Genomic DNA, 22,169 nt, shown 5'->3' with positions numbered 1-22,169 from the left:
GTTCATGCATTCATTTATGAATGTTGCTCTGTGACTGCTGGTTTACTTGTGGTTCACAGGGTATTTACAAGTAGAATGGGAGGCAGAGCCGTCAGCTTTCAGGCCTGTCTTCTGTGGAAGCAGCTTCCAGTTTGGAATCGGGAGACTTTTTTGTCAAAGCTTAATTAGGGATGGATCAGGTGACCCTGAATGTTCCCTGGTTACGCTGTGATAGCTCTAGGGTTTTGCATCATTAGTTATTGTTAATCTCTGGCTCTCTTCCACAGTGCGTCTTTGTCCCTCCCCCTCCCCTCACCCTCAACTGGTTGTGGCTGACCGGTTCCTAGTAAAAGGGAGTTTTTCCTTCCCAGTTTTGTAAAGTGCTTGGTCATAGAGGGTCATCTGATTGTTGGAGTTTCTGTATACCTTACAAAATAAAGAGGCTTGAGGTGACTGTCGGTTTCTGCTGAGCTGCGGTGCAGGTAGATGTTAAAGTTGAGCAATAAACTACATTTTTTACCATCCGATATGAAAAGGGTCATGTGAGTCTCCTAATATTATTTCACACATGAAAGTGAAAAAGGGTTTGAAGAGTTAAAGAAATTTCACAAATTCTGAGAATCTGAGCCACCTGTAAAAAAGCTGTTTTAGACTATGATCTCGAGCTTTTTGTACATTATCAAACTTTTTTCCCAAACATTACTCCAGGTGTTTGGATCAAACTGGACAAACAGTCGTGTCACAAATACAGCAGTTACTACATACAGTGATAATATTTACTCATGAGAAGCACGCACAGGGCAGCCTTTCTGCATTCAGTTTGAGTTTACTGAACTTTATCGTCGAAGGCGATAAAGACAAGAATCTGGGTGAAATTCAGTTGTGCAAAATGTCTTTGTTTTGACAAATCCGGATTCCATTCAGCTCAATTGTTTTGTTTTTTTTAGGTGAAGCAGAAATCTCAATTATCTCAAAACCTGAACATGGAAATAAAAAAAAAGCAAACACTCGTACACCTGGATAAGAAGAGGAAACAGGCCTTTTATTTTTGGAATCAACTCTTTATTGTCATATCACAAGTAAACAACTGAAAGCACATCTAGTTTTAGTTATAAGAAAAAACTTTCTCACACGGTTGCAATCATCACACAGGTGGGGTCAGTAGGAATTTGGCCTTAATGTGAAGAAAGGGCTCCATTTCTATTTATTTTACAAATGATTTCATCGGATTTTCAGTTATTTGGTGTTACCTGCCAAGTCTGCACGGGAGGTATCGGAAGACAACAAAGACAAAAACATTCCTGACATGCCAAATTTTTAACCTTGCAAACTACAGCTGACTCATCACTGCAGGCAAAGCAGATCAAAAGAGGCATGAGAGAGGGTGCGAGTAGCTTATTATTATTTAGTCTGTAACGTCTATAAAAAGATGTTTGCAGGGAGGGGACGAGAGGCCTGGCTTCTGTTTGTAATCCACCTGTAGAATAAAGTGCCACTATTGACCAATCACATTTGAGAACAATGTGGTAATGTGGAGGTAGACGCTTTCTGTGCACCACAGACAACAGAAAAGATGGACTTAACTTCCGAATGTTAAAACTGAAGCCCCTGTTGATGATCTAAAAGATGGAAAGTGTTTTCTTTTATATCATGAAAAGGGGGCGACGTTTCTGCTCTGAAATTATAGGGTGGATCAAAAAGAATCATCTGATTTCAAAAGGCTTTTAAAGTAACGGACATGGAAAGTTGTGGTAAATATTAAAATGAATGGCTGAATAGTAAGTTTTACATACAAAACGTACGATGTTCACCAATCCTCAACAGTGCGCCTCTCTGGACACACAACAGCTGTCTGCTCGATCGTTATCGGCGAACAGCTGTGGGAACTAAAGCTCTGTGAAATCAGATGATTGTTGTTTTTTTTAAAACACACCCTCAGCTGACAAGCTACTAGTTTCAGTTCATCTTATGTGATCATGAACTAAGCAACCAAAACTGGCACACAGTTTCCAGTAGTTCCCTAAAGGTAGTTCAGTAGTTCATCTACATCAGATACGAAGGTGACTATGGCTAAAGATCATAGACCACACAATACTGCAGAATGGCCATGTACTAATACTGAACAAAGCATTAAGTCTATTTTGTGAGTCAGAATGGAGGGCTATACGCAGGCTCGTCACATTCGGTTACCAAACGCCAAAATGACGACAGCAAAGACGCTCAGCTCCTGGGTCAGTGTGTGACGTCACCGTGGCTGCGCCCTTCTTTACTACTGTCTGTGGTGTGGAGAGCTTAAGAAGGAACCAACATCAAGTCACAAAACTATCGGCTACTGTCAAGCAACCATTTATCTTTATTAGTTTTTAATTTATCTGCATTCATCAAAATTTCAAAAAATAAAAAAAAAAGGTGCATGAACATAAGGTCTTGGCACAGATATGTGTTGTCGCCAGAAAAGAAGACAGCAGACGATGTCCGATGCATTTCCAGACTCTGTCGTGCCCTTTTTTATTTTTTAATACAAATAGAAAAATTCACTCATCATTTTAATCTCTTAACATCCATCAGGTCATTGGTGACAGATCCAGAGTGGGAAACACTCTACCCTGAGTGGCCTGCAGGATGCTAAGAGGTGAAAAACCTGATTCCACCTCATATGTGTGATACTCAGACCATGTCTGTCCTGTAGTGCATCAGCAGCATGAAGCACAGAGTTCTTAAAGTACGTGTGTGCAGTCTGACGACAGGTAGAGCACACCTGCAGCTGGAATATCTCGTGCTGCAGAGGTACACTGTGTCCCATTAAAGTCTTGGCCATGTTTTGGCACACTGTCTTTATCACTCACATGTGACCTCCTGGTCACACAATAAAGCGAGAAGGAGGAAGCGCTAACCTCAACTCCACAGCGTCATCACTTCCGGTGTGCCGGTTTGTTGTTTCCTTCCCACTCCTCCTCCTTGAAGCTGAAGTCACAAACCAGAGAGAGGTGGTCGGACGGATAACTAAAGGACGGAAGTCTGTTTGGCCCGATCTCCTCCTCGGTGGGCATGTCCAAGACGGCATCCACTCTCAGCGTGTCCTTGGTGTACCAGATGTAGTCCAGAGTACTGCAGCACTCCCCCGTGGGCCGAATCTTCCACGTTGTGTACTCCGGCTCCGTCAAACCGTCCCGGCTGAGTTTCTTGTAAGCCGAGTCCAAGCCGAAAGGCGATGTGGCGAAGCGCCGATACACCTCCTCATTTGGGACTGCGTTGAAATCCCCGCATATGAGCAAAGGTATGTCGGCGGCGGGGTCGCCGGGCTGCTTCTGGACCACATTCTGGAGATGCCAAAGGAGGTCTGACCCCTGAGTGCTGCGGAGCCACTCCCAGCCAGAACGAGCCTTCAGATGGGTCACGGCCACGCACACGCATTTACCCGTGATCCGACAGCGCAGCGTGGTCACTATGGCAACCTGCGATCAGAGAGCAGCGAGTTAGAGTGTTGTAGTTTTATTTTTCCCAGAAAGGCTAAAGCTCCAGAAATACTACACCTGACAAAATTTATTTTTTTCCCCACCTGATTGGTTGGAATCCTCATGGCAGAGAGTCGTATGTTGACGCTGTCGAGGAGCTCGAAGCGCGACTCGTCGTAGAACAGCGCGCAGCCGTCAGGGCCGTTGTTGCCCTCAACGCCCAGGCACGGAGACCACGGCTTGGGGCAGAAGTGGCTGCTGTAACCCAAACCTGCCAGCACCGGCTGCAAGGTGTCGTAGTAGTGGTCGACTTCCTGCATGCACACGATGTGGGGGCGGTAGGTGAGGACTTCCTCCATGATGAGGTACTTCCTGCGGGACCAGCTGAGGGCCTCCAAAGGACACATGACAAAATTGTCGAGTCCTTCGCCCAGAGCTGCAGGACAGGAGGAAGTGGGAGACCAGACTTCAGTAACAACATTATCCACCATGTGTTTTGTGTTCCACCAAAACAGACTCAGAAAGTGTGAATATTAAATTTCCCTGAGTGCACTCTACCTTGAGCCAGGATGTTCCATTGCATCACCCTGATGACACTGCTGGGGGCGCCGTCTCCATCACCGATGTGAACAAATTTCCTGTCGAAGCGAGGTGGTCGGTCCGTGAGGGCCTCCTCGCACTGACGAAGCAGCTCCTCTGGATCAGGGGGACATGGAGAGGACCCCTCCTGCTCCATCGACAGAAGGAGAGACAACACTTAATATTTAGATGAAAATATTCAAAAGAAAAAGTCTGAAGACAAAAGAAAAAGAAGAAAACCTACCGGGCAGAAATCTGGATCCAGCTTTGTGAATGCAGGTAGCTGGGGGTTCAGGTGTGAAGAAGGGAAGGGGAGAAGAGAGCTGGTGCTGCTGAGGGGCTGAGTCAGAGCGTTGTACAGCTTCGTGGCCCCTCCACCCATCGGATACACTGGTGAGGAGGAAAATCAAAGCGACAGTGAAGCATGTGATAGGATGGAGACACATCCACCTTTCTAACATGACGTATAAACTGAAGGTAACACACACATCTGTACTTTTATGGAAAGAATAATCTGTTCTTTCCCAGCGTTTGTTGAGCTTCAGCTCAGGTTGTCGTGTAAGGACCAAGCCATCACAGCGTCAGCAGTCCAGATGAAACAAACCCCCAAAGTGACAGCTGCAACTCAGCCTTTTGTTCTGCTTCAGCAGCATCTGTCGGCTTACACGTGACCAAACTCATTAAACCTAAAAATAACACGTGCGCTTCCCAGTGTGTGTCAGAGACTGAGCTGGATTAAACAGTCAGCTAACAAACTCAGAGTAAAACACCCCTTCCAAAGAAGGCTTTGTACCTTGTTAGCACGTTTCTATGCTTGAGCAAAACAAGCAGTCAATGCAGTGACTCAGTGTTTCACACGCAGAAAACCTAAGAAAACAAACGTGGAGCTGGGGACAGATTCTCAGAGGAGCTGTTTGGGTTTCACCGGTGAAACAGAGAGCAGAGGAGAGAAGTTGAAGTGCAGATATCCAAGTTGACAAAAATTTGTATAAAAGTGACAAAAGCTTCCCCCCAAAAATGTTAAACACAGAAAACAACTTTTAGTTATGAATTACAGGTAGCAGAAGCCACACCCTGCTGATAAAAATCAGTGTGCCACACCGCCTGCTCCACGAGTGTGTAACAGCATCTATATGCAACAACTTCAGAAACCAAAGTGGTTCAGATTGGGCAGATGTTGTACCGAGAGACACTGAAAGAGGTGCAAACTAAACACAAAAAGCAATAATCTTGCATCTCTAAATGTTTTGACTTTCAGCAAGACCAAAGCAAAAAAAGCTGTTATGCTTCAGCATTCCAAGGAGAATTAACAGGCGAAGTAATGCACTCCTCTCTGTAACGCGCACTCCAAGTTCCTTAAATCGGACAAAAAATGTGCTGCAGAGATCAGATTGACCTCTGCTCCGACATAAAAATTCTGACATCCAACTTTTCCTCTCAGCTCTCCGAGACCAGAACTACGCGACTATAAAAGGAGCTGGATGTTTAGGATCCGTGCAGTCTCGCGTGAAACAGACGGAGAACAGCAGCACGTTTAAACAAGCATCTTCATTCTGTTAAAATTTATATTAGTATATTATTTATTAATATGTAACAATAATGCTTTAATTCAGTCACACAGCAAGGCCAGGGTCCTTTTCTTGGAGTGGTGACCACGTAACTTTTCACATAGAAGCGTAAAGCAAAGACTCTGTGTTTACTTACTGAACAGAAATGTGCCAAATATGCTTAAACAAACAAATTTATTTCAAGGCTGACTAAATTAAACCCCACAGTTTTTTTTGTACGTAGCAAAAACCACATGTCCAAAAACTCCATCCTCTCTAATAAGACTTTGCGAGACTAAATTAAGAGCTACTGACGACCAAAACACCCAAAAGAAAAAGCTTCTTCTTACCCAGAGTCTCCATTATGCTCCTCTGCAATGTCCACGGTACTCCTTAGTTAAATGTCCTTAATGGCTCTTTTTAATGCTACCTAACAGATGTGCTGCCTGTCCGCTCGGGAGGCTAAACGTCTGCAGTGTGTCAGGAGACAGTGACAGATGTGCGGTCTGTGTGTGGAAATAACTATGACTTGTCACTGTTGCATATAAAGCCTCAGAGAGAGAGAGAGGAAGAGGAATTATGAAGCGCAGACGTCAGCGGACCATATGGAGCATTAGAGGTCATGTGCCAGACAGAGAGACAGAGACAGGAGGGAGAGAGCGACAAAGTCAAAGAGAGAGAGAGAGAGCGCGGGGCAAACCTGTTGAGTGGCTGATATGACTGACAGATTTACTCTAGCGACTTGGCCCTCGACTAAATATAGAGGCGCACAAAAACACGATAACCCGCACTCATCCTCGCTGATACACCATAACACCTATCACCCGAGTACACTGTGTTAATAGTTTCTAATCACTCTGTGAGAGCACAGCGTGTGAACGTATGGTAACAACTTCCTCATTTTGGCTGTTGTAACAGCAGCGCGCACGCACACACACACGACTATAATTAACCATTCAGCAGTGCTATGACAGTTTTTTTCCACACATGCTGTAGTTTTCCAACCTGTCAATCAACTTTTTTGACACAAACAATAACAGGCTGCTGAAGCATTTACAGATCTTACACGAGATAACATTCACTGGTTTATCTGGTAAATAGACTGGTTCTTATAAATGGACTGCTTTACACAACTTGCTTCATTCACCCATTCACACAAGCTCCTTTTTTCTATGCTGTTTCTAGGGGCTTTCTGTCTGTGTGAGCAGTTACTGTACAAGCACTAAATGCTGCAATGTCCATTTCAATGTGCTTTGTGCAATTTGAGAGAATGGAGTAATCTGGAGTGACTGTTAAGTGATCTTTTCACTGTTGAGAGTTCACTTATTTGGATGTTACAGTAACAATAGAGACATTCTATTCGTTACGCAGACCTGATCACGATGGATCCTCTACAATTAATTCTCTGTTGTTGGGCTGTTTAAGTGCAGGGCGACACACCCGCCGTCACGGTGTTTCAGATATTTATCAGAGATTTCGACTGACTGGTTCACCGAGCGCCAGGTCGATTCTTTATATAATGTCTCTCGTAGCACTACAAATAAACAATTATATATATCAATGAACTCTGATTTGTAAATTATTAATTCATCCTACTACTTTTCGAGCATGTAAAGTGTGGGGTATCTCGAGATGTTAGTGGAAAAGCAGTTTATTTTTTTACTTTGCTTTTCTGTTTTCCATGTATTCTATTTTATTTATTTTTACATGTTCGAAATCAAAAACAGTCAAATGCTCAAATATTTTTTTGGACATGGAAAAATAAAACTCCCCTGGGACAGTATTCATTTCTCATATCTACGATCACTTCTGATCTTATACTTGGGTCACCTTAAAGGACGCGTGCAGCAAGAAGACCAATATCTGTTTAAAACTATTCTGTCGGGACGAATGGTGAGCATAGAAAATGAAGAAAGGACATCATTGGCAGACTTGCTCCAACGCTGCAGGCTTGGGACTGTTAATATGTTTATAAAAGAAAAGAGAGAAATACTCCACATATTTCTGACACTCCCTGCAAGGTACCAAGTGATCAGGGCTGGGGCAAAAGCGCAGCTCTGGGGTTGGCAATGGCACACCAAGGAAAAAGGGGGGAGGGGGATTAAGGAGTTCTGGCTCACCTTTTTGCATCACTGTAAGTATTTAATGATATAATATTAAATAACATTACCTACAGAGAAAGTTTTCAGCTAAAATAACAGATAGAAAGCAACTCATTCAATTTTGAGAGACAGACTCCCCCTCATCTACCTCACAGTGGTTTGGTCCACTTCTTACCTTTACCTAATGCCTTTACTTTGCAAATTGTAATTGTGCATTCATCTAGATATTCAATAGTAAAAGTAGATCTATTTTTGCTGCTGTTCACCTGCATCAGCTGAACTTTTATCGGTACATAAATCTGGTTTCAAATGTTTTCTCTTTATATAATGTCTCTAGATACTTTTTATGTGGCAGCCTGTATTTTTCCAACCTGCCAAATGCATAGAAAGAAAAGCTGCACCTATGGCAGTGCATCTGCACCGGACTGCATCAGGCAGCTGCAACTAATAAAACGACCAGTCTGCAGGCAGATGATGGTAATAACTATAATGCAGAACACCAGGTGTATATTTTATATTTCTGTGCAAAAGCATTAAGAACATATCAACATCTAAAGGCAATTAGGTGAAAAGTGGAAAAACAAATCCGACAGAATCATTAGAACGACGGCAATTTAGCTGGAAGAACCAGATCTAGTATTTTGAAACACCTCAAATTAAACGCAAACAGATAAACACCGGTGCTGGAAAATGACTGTGTAAACACATGGAACCAAATCATACTGAGCACACATGAACACATTTTTTTTTAATAATCAAAAAAATTTGAAAAAAAAAAAAGTTTGAATCTTGTAGAAATCGGTCGGGCTACATTAAATCTGAGGATGGACAGTTTCAGAGTACTAGCTGAAGTTTCTATATCCACATGTGGTGTAAAATTGTGTGGAATTAACACATGTCCAAACATAACTCAGTTTAAAGTCAAATATAATATAAAGGACGGGGATTTGCAGGGATAGTAACCTATAGTTACCTAACGTCTGTACTTTGCAAATTGTAAACACCGGATGTACAGATCTTTTATTGATTTTTTTAATAGATTTATTGTTTGTTATTTTTCCAAACTACATTTTATTCACTCTGTTACTTTTCTGTGGAATCTTTGCTACTGTGTGGCTGCTGCATTGTTACAGAGCAGCTGTTTATAGAAGCAGGAGCTCGGTGCACATTAAAATCATCACGCTTCTTTTCTAGTAGAAATTCTTCCGAGTTGGTAGCTGTCTACACCACATCAGATGTTCTGTGAGCCCACAAAACCACATTTGTCGTAGTTTATCAACAACAACAAAACATCTAATTTTAGAGGATGACTCACACCTGCACGCTGACCATGCACAACCCATACCTTAAGCTTATCACAGCTGATTTTAACAAAGAGGAAGTCATTTTTAACTGTAGCAGAATCACGAACATCAAGATCACTGAGCATTCACGTGCACGCCGCTGTGTGGTCAGGATGACTCACATCCTGTAGACGACCTGTAGTAAATCTATGTAACTGTGACTAAGTGCACGAGTGTTGGCAGGAGGGAGGGGCCAGAGAGTTGTCACTGGATCCTCTGGTGGTGTATTGACATTTCCATATTGAGGGCAGCTGCCTTGTCAGATTTCTGTGAGGGGGATTTTATGAGTTTGTGCCTTTTAGAGGAGCTGAAACAGCTTTAACTACGTGTGTGATCTTGTGATGTGCTTCATCAAAACCACATGCACGGTCAGTTAAATATAACAAGAAGAATGTTTTTAGCTGCCTGCACCCACCAGCAGTTTGTCTTACACGGTAAGAGCGTCTTAAAAAGAAGCTAAAATGAAAGCAGTCTGTATGCAGATCAGCTGCTCGACGTTTCAGTTTGACAGTTTGTGTCGTAGACATAACTTTGCTGCAGGCTTTAACGTCTATCCAGCTGAGAGACATTTTTATCTCTTTTTAACTCTCTGTGTTACACTAAGCCACTCTGAACTACGCTTTAAGCTTTCTCTCATGGGTATTTTTATACATTTTTCTAGTATCATTTCATGAGGGGCCATTTTTAAATTGCATTATCTAGAAAACTATAGTTTTCTAGAAAAAAAAAATCAACACAAAGTCAGTTTAAATTTCATGGATATATCCAGAGGTTAGGGAACATGAGCCATTGTTTTGGATTCACAAAGTACAACAGGTGCTGGAGAGACACCGAGACAACCCCAATTACTGTAGGGAGTGGTTCAGCTGGTGACCACAGACCATCACTCTCTCCTCAGCCCTGTCCTCTTCACTTCCTGATAGCATGAAACGGTACCTCCGATCCATTCAGGTTACACAGGTAGTCTGAATGGATCGGAGGTCCCCTGGTATGGCACATCCACACATGCTATCACAACCAGGCTTGCAGAGTCTCTCAGCACAGGAGAGGCCAAGAGACGGGCAGTAACACAAGGAGAGTTGGACAATAGCTTAGCAGGGCTTCAGCCCAGCAGAGGGATGAGAAGACGGAGGAAGAGAATTCCCAGAGGCCTGCAAAACAACCTCCAGCTTGCTCATGTGCATGTTTATGGTCTAACTGTCACAAACAGATTGCATGGAGGTGGAATGAGGGCCTTTAGTGAGCCGTGTGGTCACAGCCCAGAAACATTTTTTGTTTACATTTGGGTCAATTGTGTCAACATTTAGATGTTCAGGCAGGAAATTGAGACTTTGGCCATTTGTTGAATTGAGGTGAGACGTTTAGCTGCAGCACAGCATTTCCTGGACTCCATTCTCAGAGTTGCAGCGTTTTTTTTGGCAGAAGGCTCGGCTGTGAGTTACGGGGAAACTACGTGACCAGAGATCTCTTATTAGCTTGCTCTGTTTTCCAACTACTGAGCTGGCATGTTCTGGGCTATGAAAGAGGCTGGGTAAGAGCAAAGTCAGAAATCTCTGGTTTTGCTCTTACATCAGGATACAAAACTATGAGTGTCTGTCAAATTCAGGATCATCCTTTGAGCTGTTGGAAGCTCCCTGTCAGTTACCCTGGTTTTCTTTTCTTAATCCTTTTGGTTAAACGAAGTTTAATGTGGACCAAATTACATTGAGAAAGGTACGACATGTATTTAAACATGTTAACAAACACGGCCTTTAGTGAAACTGAATTCAGCACTCCTGCCTTAGTAACGATAAAATATCTTAAATGTAAGATGAGAACATCAGCATTTGTGTCTTTGTACATCTTGTTATGACTGATAACATTACATTTGAGCCGTGTGTGTCCTTCAGCTGAAGCCAATCGTTAAAAAAAGGATTAACTTTCGACAACAACAGTTTGAGGTAGTGATGAAATCTACCGTTTGTGAAGCAATATCTCAGAAAAGAACAGCTTGTATTGTGGCATCAGATACACCACACACAGAATCCTGAACACGAGATAAGCAGATTCATTTAGAGACAAAGATATTAAAAACATGAACAAAACTGTCTAAATATAAACGAAGGTCCAGCCAAAGCACAAAGCTACAGATACCTTAGGTCAAAGTAAAGTTTACTTCTGGGCTTTTTGGAGACTTACCTTCTTCACTGGAATAAAATGACGACTTCCTCTTAAAACTGACTTTTTGGCAGCTGCAGCCTTGTTTTTCGTTCCGTCTTAGTAAACCAGTATTTAGCCCTCTGAGTACGTGCCTCTGGATACATGTGTGTGCATATTTTTGTTGAGAGGAAGTACAAGTGGGTGTGTGTTTGACCCTGTAACTGCGGGGAAAGGTCACGCTGAGGAAAAGCCAGATCTATTCTGCCATCTGCTGGTAGGAGTCACACAGGAAATGATTTGTATTTGTGAAAGTGCATGAGAAGTGCAATTATGCCCATCTCGCAAACAAAAACTACTTTCAAAAATTCATCAGCTCCATAAGTTCAGTTTTAAATTGGACCGAGCACCACCTCTGGTAACATTTTTCAGATAATTGTGTCAAGAAACAAAGTGAACCAACCACAACAAAAAAGTATTTCAAATTATCTTCATCTTATACCAAACTTTTTTTTTGTCCACATTACAGGTTAATATCAGGCTCAAACGTTGCCTGTGCACAGACAGCAGGCTGACATCCTGAAGTCAGTCCACTTGTCATCCTGGATAAAGTCAGCTGCATAGTTTCGCTGTGGTCTTGTCTCCCAGTCGTTTGCTGAAGTCGAGCATTTGTTGGTGAAGGAGCGTGCTAATGTTTCCTAACTGCTGTTTCCGATTCTTCAGATGGTCAAGCAGAGAACTAATCGACATGAACAGGACGCCTTCACTGCTCTCGTGGTCCTGGGTTAACATTAAATCCTCCGCCCAGGCTTGCTGTAAGCTTTCCCATAATGCCTCTGTGTCTTGCCTGAACTTCTGAGCCTCCTGCCAGTATTTGTGCGTCTCCAGTTTGGCTGTTTCGATGTCCTCCGTCATCTGACTGATATGGAACTGCAGCCTGCTGTTCTCCATGGTGACTTGCTCCAGTTTCACACCACAGTCGTAGATGCCCACCTCCACGGCTCTCAGCTCAGATGCCTGTCTGTGGAGCGTGTTGATGTGGCACGTTTGCAGCCCCTCCAGCTCAGCCTTCATTTCCTCTTTGGGCTGAAGGAGTTCACTGGTTTTCTCCTTCAGTGCCTGAATTGAAAGCTCCATCTCACTCCTCCTCTTCCTCAGCTCATTGAGAAGCTCTTCCAGCCTGTGGTGCCTGTTCTGCTCATCGCTCCACTCGGCCTCCACCTTCTTCAGAATCTTTTCCTTCTCCTCCACCTCCCTCTGCTTCTCCTTAACACTCTGAGCAACCTTGTCGACGTCAGTGGTGAGCTGCTGTAACTCCTGGCGGTGCCGGCTCTCGATTCTTTCGTACTCCTCCTTGGACCGGGTCACATGCCTCATCAGGAGGCTGGCATCAGTGGTCTTGGGCTCCTGCCTCAGGAGCGCTTCTTTTTTTTGAAGCAGCTCCTCATATCTTCTCTGGGTACTACTAATGTCAGATGTCATTTTCTCAATATGCTCCTCCTGTTTCCTCTTTGCCTCCTTCAGGAGCTGCAGGAGTTGCTCTTTCTCCTCCTGAAGCCAGCCCACATTCTTTTCTCCTGCATCCATATTGCTGCGTAGCTCTTCCTGATTCCTCTCAACGAGACGCTTGTTAATTACATCAGTTTCCTTGAGATCTTTGACCTGCTTCTCCATCTCTTTGATCTCCCTGCCATGCTTTATGATGGAGGCAATACGCTCCTCCAGTTGCAGCCTGGACCACTCCAGCTGCTTGGAGATCTGCTGATGCTCAGCCCTGACCAAGTTCTCTTTAGTGTGCCGATGCTTGAACACCTCACAGACCTGAGTCAGGGCTGCCTCTAAATGCTGTTTTGATGCTCTGCCCTCCTTTATTTTACTGTCCATTGTGACGATTTCCTCTTGCAAGTTCTGCACAGTGAGGCTGAAGGCTTCCTCCAACTCATGCAGTTCCTCCTTCAGCAGATCCCTCTGTTGCCTCAGCTCCCGTTGCTTTTGGACTTCCCCTTCCAGCTGCTCCTCATGATGGTGCCGTGACACATTCAGTCTGTGTATGTTGTTCTCGACCTTACCCAACTCATCCATCAGCTCATCCAGCCGTCCCTGGGCTTTGTCTTTCTTGTTGGTAATGCTATCCAGCTCTCTTCTGCTACTCCTGTTCAGGTGGTTTTGCTGCTCTGTCTGCTCCTCAACATTGCTCACCTCTTCCAAGAGGTCATTTCTTTTCACGGAGGAGGCTTGTCTCTCCAGCTTCATGTTCTGCTCCAGGGTTAATCTGTCCTGCTCGACGCCGGCAATGCAGGACTTCAGCTCCTCTATATTCTCCCACGTCATGTTCAGCTGCATCTGTGAGCTGTACTTTAGGGAAAGTAGATCATTCAGAGTAGCCATGATGGTATCATGGTTAGCCTTCGCCTGATCCCGCTCCAGGTACAGGGACTTGTTTTGGCTGAGAAGGGATTCCTGCATTTTCGTAGCTTCTTCTTGGAGCTGAGAGACTGCACTGAGATCTTTGCACAGTTGCTGGATCTCCTCGGCATTTGATGCTCGCGCCGCTGCTACATCAGCCATGATCTCCTTGCTCATTCGTTCACGCATGTTGCTGATCTGGTGTCTCAGTTTGCTGTTTTCTATGCTTTCCACTTCCAAGTGTTCACGAGCAGCACGCCTGTCTGCCTCCAGCTCGCTGACAGCAGTCGTTATCTCCATCAGGTGGAGGCTGGCCTCAGGTGCGAACGGTACCTCCTCCTCTTTCAGGTATTCGTCCAGCTCCTTTAAACGCTCCAGAACCACCATAACCGATGAAAAGTCGGGCACCAGTGAAGAAGCCATATGTGACTACGTTTTGGAGCGTGTTAGCGGCACTCCGAGCCGTATACGGAGCGTTTCAAACAGATGCTCGCTGGCACGGATGACTTGTGTGTGCTGTCGTCGGGGTAACAGCTACCCCCCCTGTCTGCTACTTGTTTAAAAAAAAAAAAAAAAAAAAAAGGCTGGTGGAGTCAGTCCAAAATCCTAAGCTATTTAACCCACGATATTTGTTTGATTCATTTTATTAAGTAAAGCCTTCACCTGAAGCCTTTTCTGCAGCGTTAAAGTTCATACAGCAGCTAGCAATCGCCGATAACTTATGAGCGCTGTCGCCAGGGCAACGGTGTCCCCATCGCTACTAGCTCTACGGCAACCCGGTGACGTCAGCACGCTCGAAGCTACCTATCAGCCAAGTGCTAACCGCCAGAAAATAGCCCCAGGAAAACAAAGCAAGTTTGGCGAAGTCAGTGTTTGAAACGTGAATAGAAAAAATACTGTGTGCCCCCGGTCCCAAAATTTAAATGCTACAACTGTCAGCAGTGGGGTATGGTGCTTACCTACCTGGCGTACCCGATTTGGGGGTGATGTTTGGGTTCAGTCAGAAGGACCACAGCTAACATCCAACGCAGGCAGGGAGGCCGGCCACAGCTGCCTGGGTTGCCAGATTTTACGGTTTCACGTAGGGTTTCTGCTGCCTCTCATTTAGCCCGAGTAATATTAAATGCCTAATGGGGCCTAACACACACACACAGAGCGAGAGAGAGGAAGAAAATAGATGGATGGATGATAAATAGATCTGTTGTCATGATGGGTATTCATATTAAAAAAAGTGTAGCTGACCCTTGTAATCCACAAGGCTTCAAACCTGTCAAAGTGCTTGGTTTCTGTGGGTTTTTCTATTCCCAGCTCTGTGTGATTACAAGGACAGTCAATATTCCTAATACGGTCATGTCAGGAAACCCCACCCACCCGCTTTCAAATAAGCCAATCAAGAGAAAGCTGGTTTCAATAAAGGCATTGGTGAGCTACAACAGTTTTTATTTCAACCCGTCAATAATATGCTGCAGCTGTCGCCAGATCTCACCCTAGCTGAGCACTTTATAGCCGATTTTGAACCAAGGTGATGGTGCTTCCTACCATCATCATCATCATAATATAGCGTGAGAGGAAATATCTTGCGAAAAACTTTTTTTTCCCTATGTAAACTTTGTGCATATTTCAGCTTTTTTCTCGTCTGCACAAACCATTAAAAAAAATCTTTTACTCTCACCGTGTGTTTATACACCACTCTGCACATAATTATGAGTTATTATTGATCTCTGACTCTCTTCCAAAGCATGTTTTTTTTTGTCCTGTCTCCCTCCCCTCAGCCCCAACCAGATGACTGGCCCTCCCTGAGCCTGGTTCTGCTGGACGTTTCTTCCTGTTGAAAGGGAGTTTTTCCTACTTACTGTCGCCAAAGTGCTTGCTCATAGGTGGTCATCTGATTGTTGGGGTTTCTCTGTATTATTATAGGGTCTTAACCATACGAGGCAACTGTTGTTGTTGTGGCACTATATAAATAAAACGTCTACCTTTTATCAGAAGCTCCAGAATCTAACAAGTACTAACATAATACATGAAATAAAATTACATGGATAGTTCTTTTTTTTTTAATGTGTGACAATCATTTGATAATTTGTAGCATGCAATGGCAATATCAGGAAAAAAAAATCCTGTAGTAGGACAGCATCAGGTCAAGCACAGCCCATGTCTGCAGCACTGGTCCTCAGGACTCCTGGGTTTTTGGTACCCTTTTGCAGCTGCCCGCTTTACACACACACACAATTTTACCTTTACGCTGGCTTTGATAGCTGTTTTCCTCCTTAACCTTTTCCGAGGTTTGTGGAGACTGTGTTTATCTTTATAGGCAGTCGGTGTTTTTGCCGGCGTATTGAGAACAAGATGTGGCAACACTCGGCCGTCGCAGTGTGCTGTCGTCAGTCTACAGAGAAAGACGTAAAAAGCCCAGAAATAGAGCAGGTAGAAGGCCATGCGGTCCCACTGGCTGCAGTTCTGTGTGTGTTTAAACAAAAGCTGTGGACGCTCTTTGACCGGTTTCTCATTTTAAAACCAAACTGAGAGCTGTGAGATTTTTTTCACATCTTTGAAGGGAAGTGATTTATTAAAAACACGTGTCGTACACATGCCTGCAGTCAGGAACTTTTAAGATATTGATTGGTATCTGCTGCTTTTACTTTTAGAAAGAAGGTTTTCGCCGTCATTGACCTGAATCTGTGCGGTACAAGAGCGTTGCATGTAATCAGGTGGTGTAGTTTTCCTGTCTATGCATCGCAGATCTGGTAGCGGGGCTGCAGAGCTACAGAAACATGGATCTTATCAGTAAACCCAGAAGCAAGTCCATCGTGTGGCTGTATTTTGGCTTAAAGGCGGATGAAAAGGGGCGACCTTTGAACACCGGTGAGGCCGTTTGTCGCCTGTGCCGAAAAATAGTGCTGGCAAAAGGTGGAAATACTACTAATTTAAGAAGCCACCTGAAAAGGCGACATCGTGCTGATTTCTTTGAGACCACTTCCTCCGCGACCTCGGGAGCTTTACTTGACACTCAAGGTGATTTTTTTTTTTTAACCTAAAATAATTTCTTCATTGAAAACTTGTGGAATCTTAAAGTATGCATTAACTTATTTTCTCATATGTCTGAACCCTGCATGCCTCCAGCCCAGCAAAGCCGATCAGACATGGCTGCTCACATGGCTCACCTGGGGTTGCTTGAAAGTTGCATTTTAGTGCTGTGACAAAAAAATAGTCCCTGAGCCCCGACGCTGCTTTACTATGCAGCTTTTTTACAGTTAACTTGCAGACCGGGTGTGTTTAGTACTGCGCCTGTGCACACTCACAATCTGGTAGCTTTTCTAAACAACAGATCGATCATCAACCGGATGATACTTGGCTCAGATAATGTGCATTTTTTTATACCGTACGCGCCGAATAAACTGTACCATACTCTATGCACAGCGGTGTGTTTTTTACATCAGGAAGTCCTGCAATAAATGACGAATAGCTATCAGTCACACATGCGCAGTTGATGCCATGGTATAAACCGCTTGTATCCATAACCACTGTTTCATGCACATTGAGAAAGACTGGGTTTGTGTTCCGTGTAACTCCCACTGCCCACAAGCAATTTTTCTAAAAGGTGTTAAGCCGCCCCCTCTAAAAACAAAACAAAAACCCTCCATATGAGGAAAAAATACTAATAAAAATAGACCCCTCTCTCACTGTTTCAGTAATGTTAAGGTTCAGGCTCTGGTGAGGTGTTCCACTATGTTCTTTTCTATCCAGATATACTTTTACAGCACTTTGTTTGGGAATCACTGACAGCAGCTTTATTTTTCAGCATGACAATCAGGTGCTTTTTAGATGGTATTGCATGATGGATCAAAATCCAATGACATCACTGGGTGAAATGCAGCCCCAAGCCATGATAGAGCCTCCACTGTGTTTTACAGATGCCTGTATACCCTTGTTTACTTCCTCTGTACATATTGGAAAACATTTGATCCAAACATTTTATAACTTGGTTTCATCACTTCATCAGACCTTTTTCTTTCAGCTGCCCTCTTACTGACACAGCATGTAGCTCTGGGTATTCGAGTTTGCAGATTTTGATGCCAGATGCAACCCCAGAGGGATTTGTGTCTCCACCTGTGCTCAAACCAGGGATCTCTTGCTTGATAGATGAATGTGTAACTCACTACACAATCTGCCTCCTTTGAAGCACAATATAAAAACTGTTGGCTCAAGACTGTTGCAGAGTGCTTTGGAGGTGCATGACTAAACTGTGTCAGATCGGTTTGATCCACATGTTATCTTCAGCTTTACCTGTATTTTGCCCCTGTCAGTTTTATCTATTTAAAAAAATGATCTAGGTAAAAGACAACTTATTGGATAACACTGACTAAAAGGAGTCTCTTCGCCTCTCATGTTTTTGAAGATAACTGTCCTGGTCCTGTTCGTAGTCCTTGCTCTGTCAGATTAAAATGGAGGCTCTGTTCTTCATTTTCTTGTTGCTTTACCAACTGATGATGGCTTTCTTTCATAACTCAGGGTGAGCACGCACAGAGTGTATTGAACTGCAATCAGCTGTTGTGCAACTGGAAACTCTGAGCATCCCGTCTCAGAGTTAATCAGCTCAGAGGTTATGGCTAGACTCTCCCTGCAGGACTTAATTATATGGGCTCAGTGTTGGCCTACATGTGTGAACATCAATCGTGCGAGCCAGAATCGATCACAGCAGTCGCACTGTCCACCATCTGCGTGGCCCCGGGCTCACAGCGTGCACAGATACGCCGAGGTTTGGGGAATCACTCAAATACAATTTTATTAAGTCACCTGACCCCATTCCTCTGCAGCCGTAAGCAGCAGAGCGTGATATTACCGCAGAGCGATTCAGACAGCCCAGCAGGGCCTGACAAGTGGGTACTGCTGTCAGAAGTCCATGTGAGCACACTGTCTTTGCAGCAGCGGTGCAGTGGCTTCATTATTTCAGTGATGATAGTTTGAGTAGACACCATCTCGAAAGTTAAACTTAAAGCTTCTGTTATGATCGACCCTGATGCTACAAGAGCCACCAGTGACAGCATTTCTTTTTTAGTGCCTTTACAGGCTTATTTTACTCTGCAGGCTTCAGGATGGGCTGGTGGGAAAAGACAAGACAAAAAAACACTCAGTGTGATCTGACTGAAGATCATCAAATCCAAATAAAGAGAACAAAATGAAAAGTGATTAAAAGGAGGGGGAAAGATTAAATAAAAGCCATCAGCCACTTGTAGACCTGATCTGCAAAATTATTGGTAAGATCTCACTTCACGTACTGAACACAGATTTAATGGTGACTGGTGTTCTTCCTGGTGGCTGGGAGCGTTGCTGTCACCCCGGCGGGCGGGCGGGTGGTGTGGACACGCAAGTTTGTCAATACGATAACTCGAGAATGAGGCAATGTAAAACTTTCAAATTGATACCATGGGTGCATCTATTAAATATCGAGTTCAAATCCCAGCGACTTTGACTTGAAGGTCAGAGGTCAACGTTTCTGAAAATCACCTTTTCTTTTCAAATTTGTACAATAAACATATCATATGTGCATCTGCTAGGAGACGGCGGGCTAGCACTGGTGGCTGCCTGTAATACAGACGTTAAAGTTTGTCTGTATTGTATTATTCCCCTCATCTGAATACAGCAGCTTCCTGTCTTTCTGAATTCTGTTGCTTAAAACGACCCAAGAAAGTGGAACTATGCTCCGTGAAGATGAATCCCAACCCTGAATTTTCAGTAATATCTCTGTTGTTTCATTATTTCTCTATTATATTCTTTTTCCAGGTTTGGATCTCAACAATGAAGAGTTCTTTGAGGATGTTCCCTCGCTCCAGCCTACTTCCAACCAGAACTATGTCCCAGATGCGGTGTTGCCGCCCGGAGACCCGTGGCTCCACAGCGGCCCCTCCCGGGCGGCGCTGTCTCTGCCTTCCTGCCTGTGCCTCTGTGGGGACCTCGGGTCTGGACTATCTGCTTCTGGATCTTTGGGCGAGGAGCAGAATGGGGAGATGAAGGTGTACGCCAAGTGCCACCTTCAGCAGGGTGTCATGTTTGGACCCTTTGTAGGAGAAGTGTGCAAGGGACAGATGCCGGCCAACCTCAAATATGCCTGGGCTGTGAGTAAAACGAACGATCACTTTTGTTCATACAGCATCGTGTAGACAGTTTTTGGATGTTTAGTTTTTTGTTATAAATTATAAGCCGTGTTGATTTAAGAGGCCGTATGGACAGATTCCAGCATAGCCTCAGCTCTTAATCAACAATGGTTTCTGTAAATTACATAACGGGAAGTAAAATGGGAAATTGATCAGCGAATTGGACCCCATATCAGTCTGTTGCAGTCTGAAAACTGAGAGGGAAAGCAAAGTATTTTGCTTTAAATAAAGCAAATATTTTGTTGTCTTTAAATAAAGAATTACAAGATATAATTTTATTTTGATAGAAGTTGTTCTTGTAGCAGAATGACTGGGAAGAAACCCAACAACAATGACAAAAGCTGTGTGTAAAGAATCCCTTTTTGTGCTTTAAAAGTTTAATCTTTGGGTTGTTTCCTATTGGCCATATGTTAACACAAAGATGGGCTTTTTGTGTTTTTAGATCAGAGACGATGCTGCTTTTATCTACGTGGACGCTTCTGATGAAAACAAATCGAACTGGATGAGGTGGGCAGTTTTTATGGTTCCTTTTGCTTATTTTTATCTTCTGATGTAGTTGCAGACTTCACGCATTTGTTGTGTGTTTCAGGTATGTCAGATATACCAGCAGTGAGGAAGAGCACAACCTGGACGTTTTCCAGTTTTACCGTCGTATCTACTACAGGGTTTCCCAGCCCATCTCAGAGGGAGCAGAGCTCCGAGTCTGGATCGGCAAGGATTATGCCACCCTTCTGGGTCTGGGGATGGGTGAGCTCTGTCCCAGTTTTTAATGCAGTACAGACTGAAAGGTAGCTCTGTAAAGGTGCCTGATACATTTGTCTTTGTCGGTGATGTACAGGTGACAACGTGAAATGTGAAGTTGGAGACAAGGAGACGGCTCTGCGCCTCCTGCAGGACATTCAGTTGGTCACCCTCCCGGAGCCGAGCAGCACTTCCTTTTGGTCAGATCACAGCCAATCACAGAGCCCCATGCCTGTCATAAGCGACGTGACGACGATGTCGAACTCAGACGCCGTCAGCGACCCAGGCAGCATGATCACTGGCTCCTCCTTCGTCTCCACCTCTGTCATCTCCTTCCCGTCTCCTCACACGATAGAAAAGTATGATTTTCTGCCTGGAACTGAGAAACTGCTGAGCAACCCCAACGCCATCCAGAACAGCCCGTGGTACTTCTTTGGACTCGAGCCCGACCCCACCGGTCGGCCTCTGGACCGAAACACGGCTGTGTGCAAGCTGTGCATGGAGCACGTGAGCTGTGCGGGAGGAGTGCCAGATCTCCAAAACCACCTGACCAACAAACACCACTTCAAGCTGAAAGACAAGGACCGGAGTCTCACACTGGGTAACTCTCTACTTCCTGTTTGCAATGCACAGTGCCAGAAGTTATTAGGTTAAAAGAAAGAGTAAGTGATGCAGAATCTCTGGGGGAAATTTCATTAATAAACATCCCAAAGTTATTAAAGCATTTAGTTATGGGGATTCATCATCTTGGACAGATGAATGGGTGTATTAAATCATGCCCTTATCTATTTTGTAGGGATTGTATTTTGACCACACTTTGACTTGATCCCACCTAAATCAGTGGGATTCATAGAAAAGATTATTTTCCTCAACGTATTTTGTTATTGTGCAAAATCTGTGAGTTAGAAAACTGTTGTTTTTATCAAATATGCAGTTGCAGTTACTTAACTCTTGTTTGTTATAGAACAGAAAGGAATTTAATTCTGTTTTAATTTCCTATTTAAAAGCTGCTTTTTTCACAAAAACAGGTCAACAACGCTCTCAGCCGCTCACACTTACCAGCGGTCTCATCAGCACTCTCCCCTTGGTTCTGTCCACTCAAGTGACCGATGCTATCGTCAACTTTCTTATCGTGGACCTCCAGCCGCCATCTCTTGTGGAAGGCGAAGGCTTCAGAAAGCTGATTCTCACACTGCTGCCTAATTACAAGGAGCTGCCGTTGTCCTGTCAGCTCGAGAGTCTGCTGACGGACCACCACGCCCGAGGCAAGGCGAGCCTGGCTCGGCTGCTCAGGAGGAAAAGTGAGAGCGGAGAGAGCGAGGAGGTTAAGGACTACACTGCTCCCATTGAGTTCGAGCACAGGAGACGTGGGCGAGCTTCCAGCAGTCAGAAGGAAGTTCCTTACTTTGTGACATTGAGCGCAGAGGTTTGGCTCCACAACTGGCAGGGAAACACTGAGAGGTACCTCACGCTCTGGGCGCACTACGTAGACAGTAGCTTTAGCTTTCAGAACATTGCTTTGGCGACCCAGCGGCTGACAGAGAGCGGGGGGGAAGAGCACGCCGTCCGAACGGTGGAGGCCCAGGTGAAGGTGATGGCGCACGAGTGGGGAATCTCCCAGCCTAATCTGATGTTGCTGGGAGGTGAGATAAGGAACAAGATGAGGACACAGCCAGTAAAGAGCAAGAAGGGGGCAGAGGTTGCAGGAAGCGCCTCCCATCCGAACTCA

At 44.4% G+C, this 22,169-nt stretch overlaps 3 protein-coding genes across 12 annotated transcripts in view; 1 reads left to right on the top strand and 2 right to left on the bottom strand.

Moving 5' to 3' along the window:
* Positions 1-1,025: 1,025 nt before the first annotated feature.
* noctb (nocturnin b) lies at positions 1,026-16,982 on the bottom strand. 9 transcript variants are annotated; one of them, XM_082536199.1, is made up of 6 exons: positions 16,709-16,982; positions 14,511-14,684; positions 4,258-4,403; positions 3,993-4,164; positions 3,539-3,870; positions 1,026-3,434 (listed from the first exon to the last, which is right to left on the bottom strand). In XM_082536199.1, exons 3-6 carry the CDS (start codon positions 4,393-4,395, stop codon positions 2,892-2,894), a joined length of 1,185 nt encoding a protein of 394 aa, XP_082392325.1. In that variant the 5' UTR covers positions 4,396-4,403; positions 14,511-14,684; positions 16,709-16,982; the 3' UTR covers positions 1,026-2,891. The 9 variants fall into 9 exon arrangements, with proteins under 9 accessions (XP_082392325.1, XP_082392328.1, XP_082392323.1 ...); XM_082536202.1 differs by lacking the exon at positions 16,709-16,982 and adding an exon at positions 15,783-15,873 and having other exon boundaries at positions 14,507-14,684; XM_082536197.1 differs by lacking the exon at positions 16,709-16,982 and adding an exon at positions 15,783-15,873.
* Positions 11,467-14,490, bottom strand: ccdc175 (coiled-coil domain containing 175). The gene has a single exon (XM_082536194.1). It carries the CDS (start codon positions 13,968-13,970, stop codon positions 11,754-11,756), a length of 2,217 nt encoding a protein of 738 aa, XP_082392320.1. The 5' UTR covers positions 13,971-14,490; the 3' UTR covers positions 11,467-11,753.
* The window catches only part of LOC309708289 (uncharacterized protein), a 9,015-nt gene continuing 2,725 nt past the window's right edge, over positions 15,880-22,169 (top strand). The window contains exons 1-7 of one of the 2 annotated variants that reach the window (XM_082536193.1): positions 15,880-15,971; positions 16,287-16,559; positions 19,329-19,660; positions 20,142-20,206; positions 20,289-20,446; positions 20,538-21,041; positions 21,469-22,169. The exon at positions 21,469-22,169 is cut by the window's right edge and continues 786 nt beyond it. In XM_082536193.1, the coding sequence (XP_082392319.1) occupies positions 16,319-16,559; positions 19,329-19,660; positions 20,142-20,206; positions 20,289-20,446; positions 20,538-21,041; positions 21,469-22,169 (2,001 nt within the window). In that variant the 5' untranslated portion in view covers positions 15,880-15,971; positions 16,287-16,318. Of the gene's footprint in view, positions 16,560-19,328; positions 19,661-20,141; positions 20,207-20,288; positions 20,447-20,537; positions 21,042-21,468 lie in introns of both variants that reach the window. The other variant, XM_082536192.1, reaches the window with a different exon arrangement.

The sequence above is a fragment of the Aulonocara stuartgranti genome (assembly GCF_965226115.1).
Source record: "Aulonocara stuartgranti genome assembly, chromosome: 6".
Lineage (NCBI taxonomy): Eukaryota > Metazoa > Chordata > Actinopteri > Cichliformes > Cichlidae > Aulonocara > Aulonocara stuartgranti.
The sequence above is the reverse complement of the archived record's forward strand: the minus strand, read 5'-3'. Positions and strand labels throughout refer to the sequence as shown.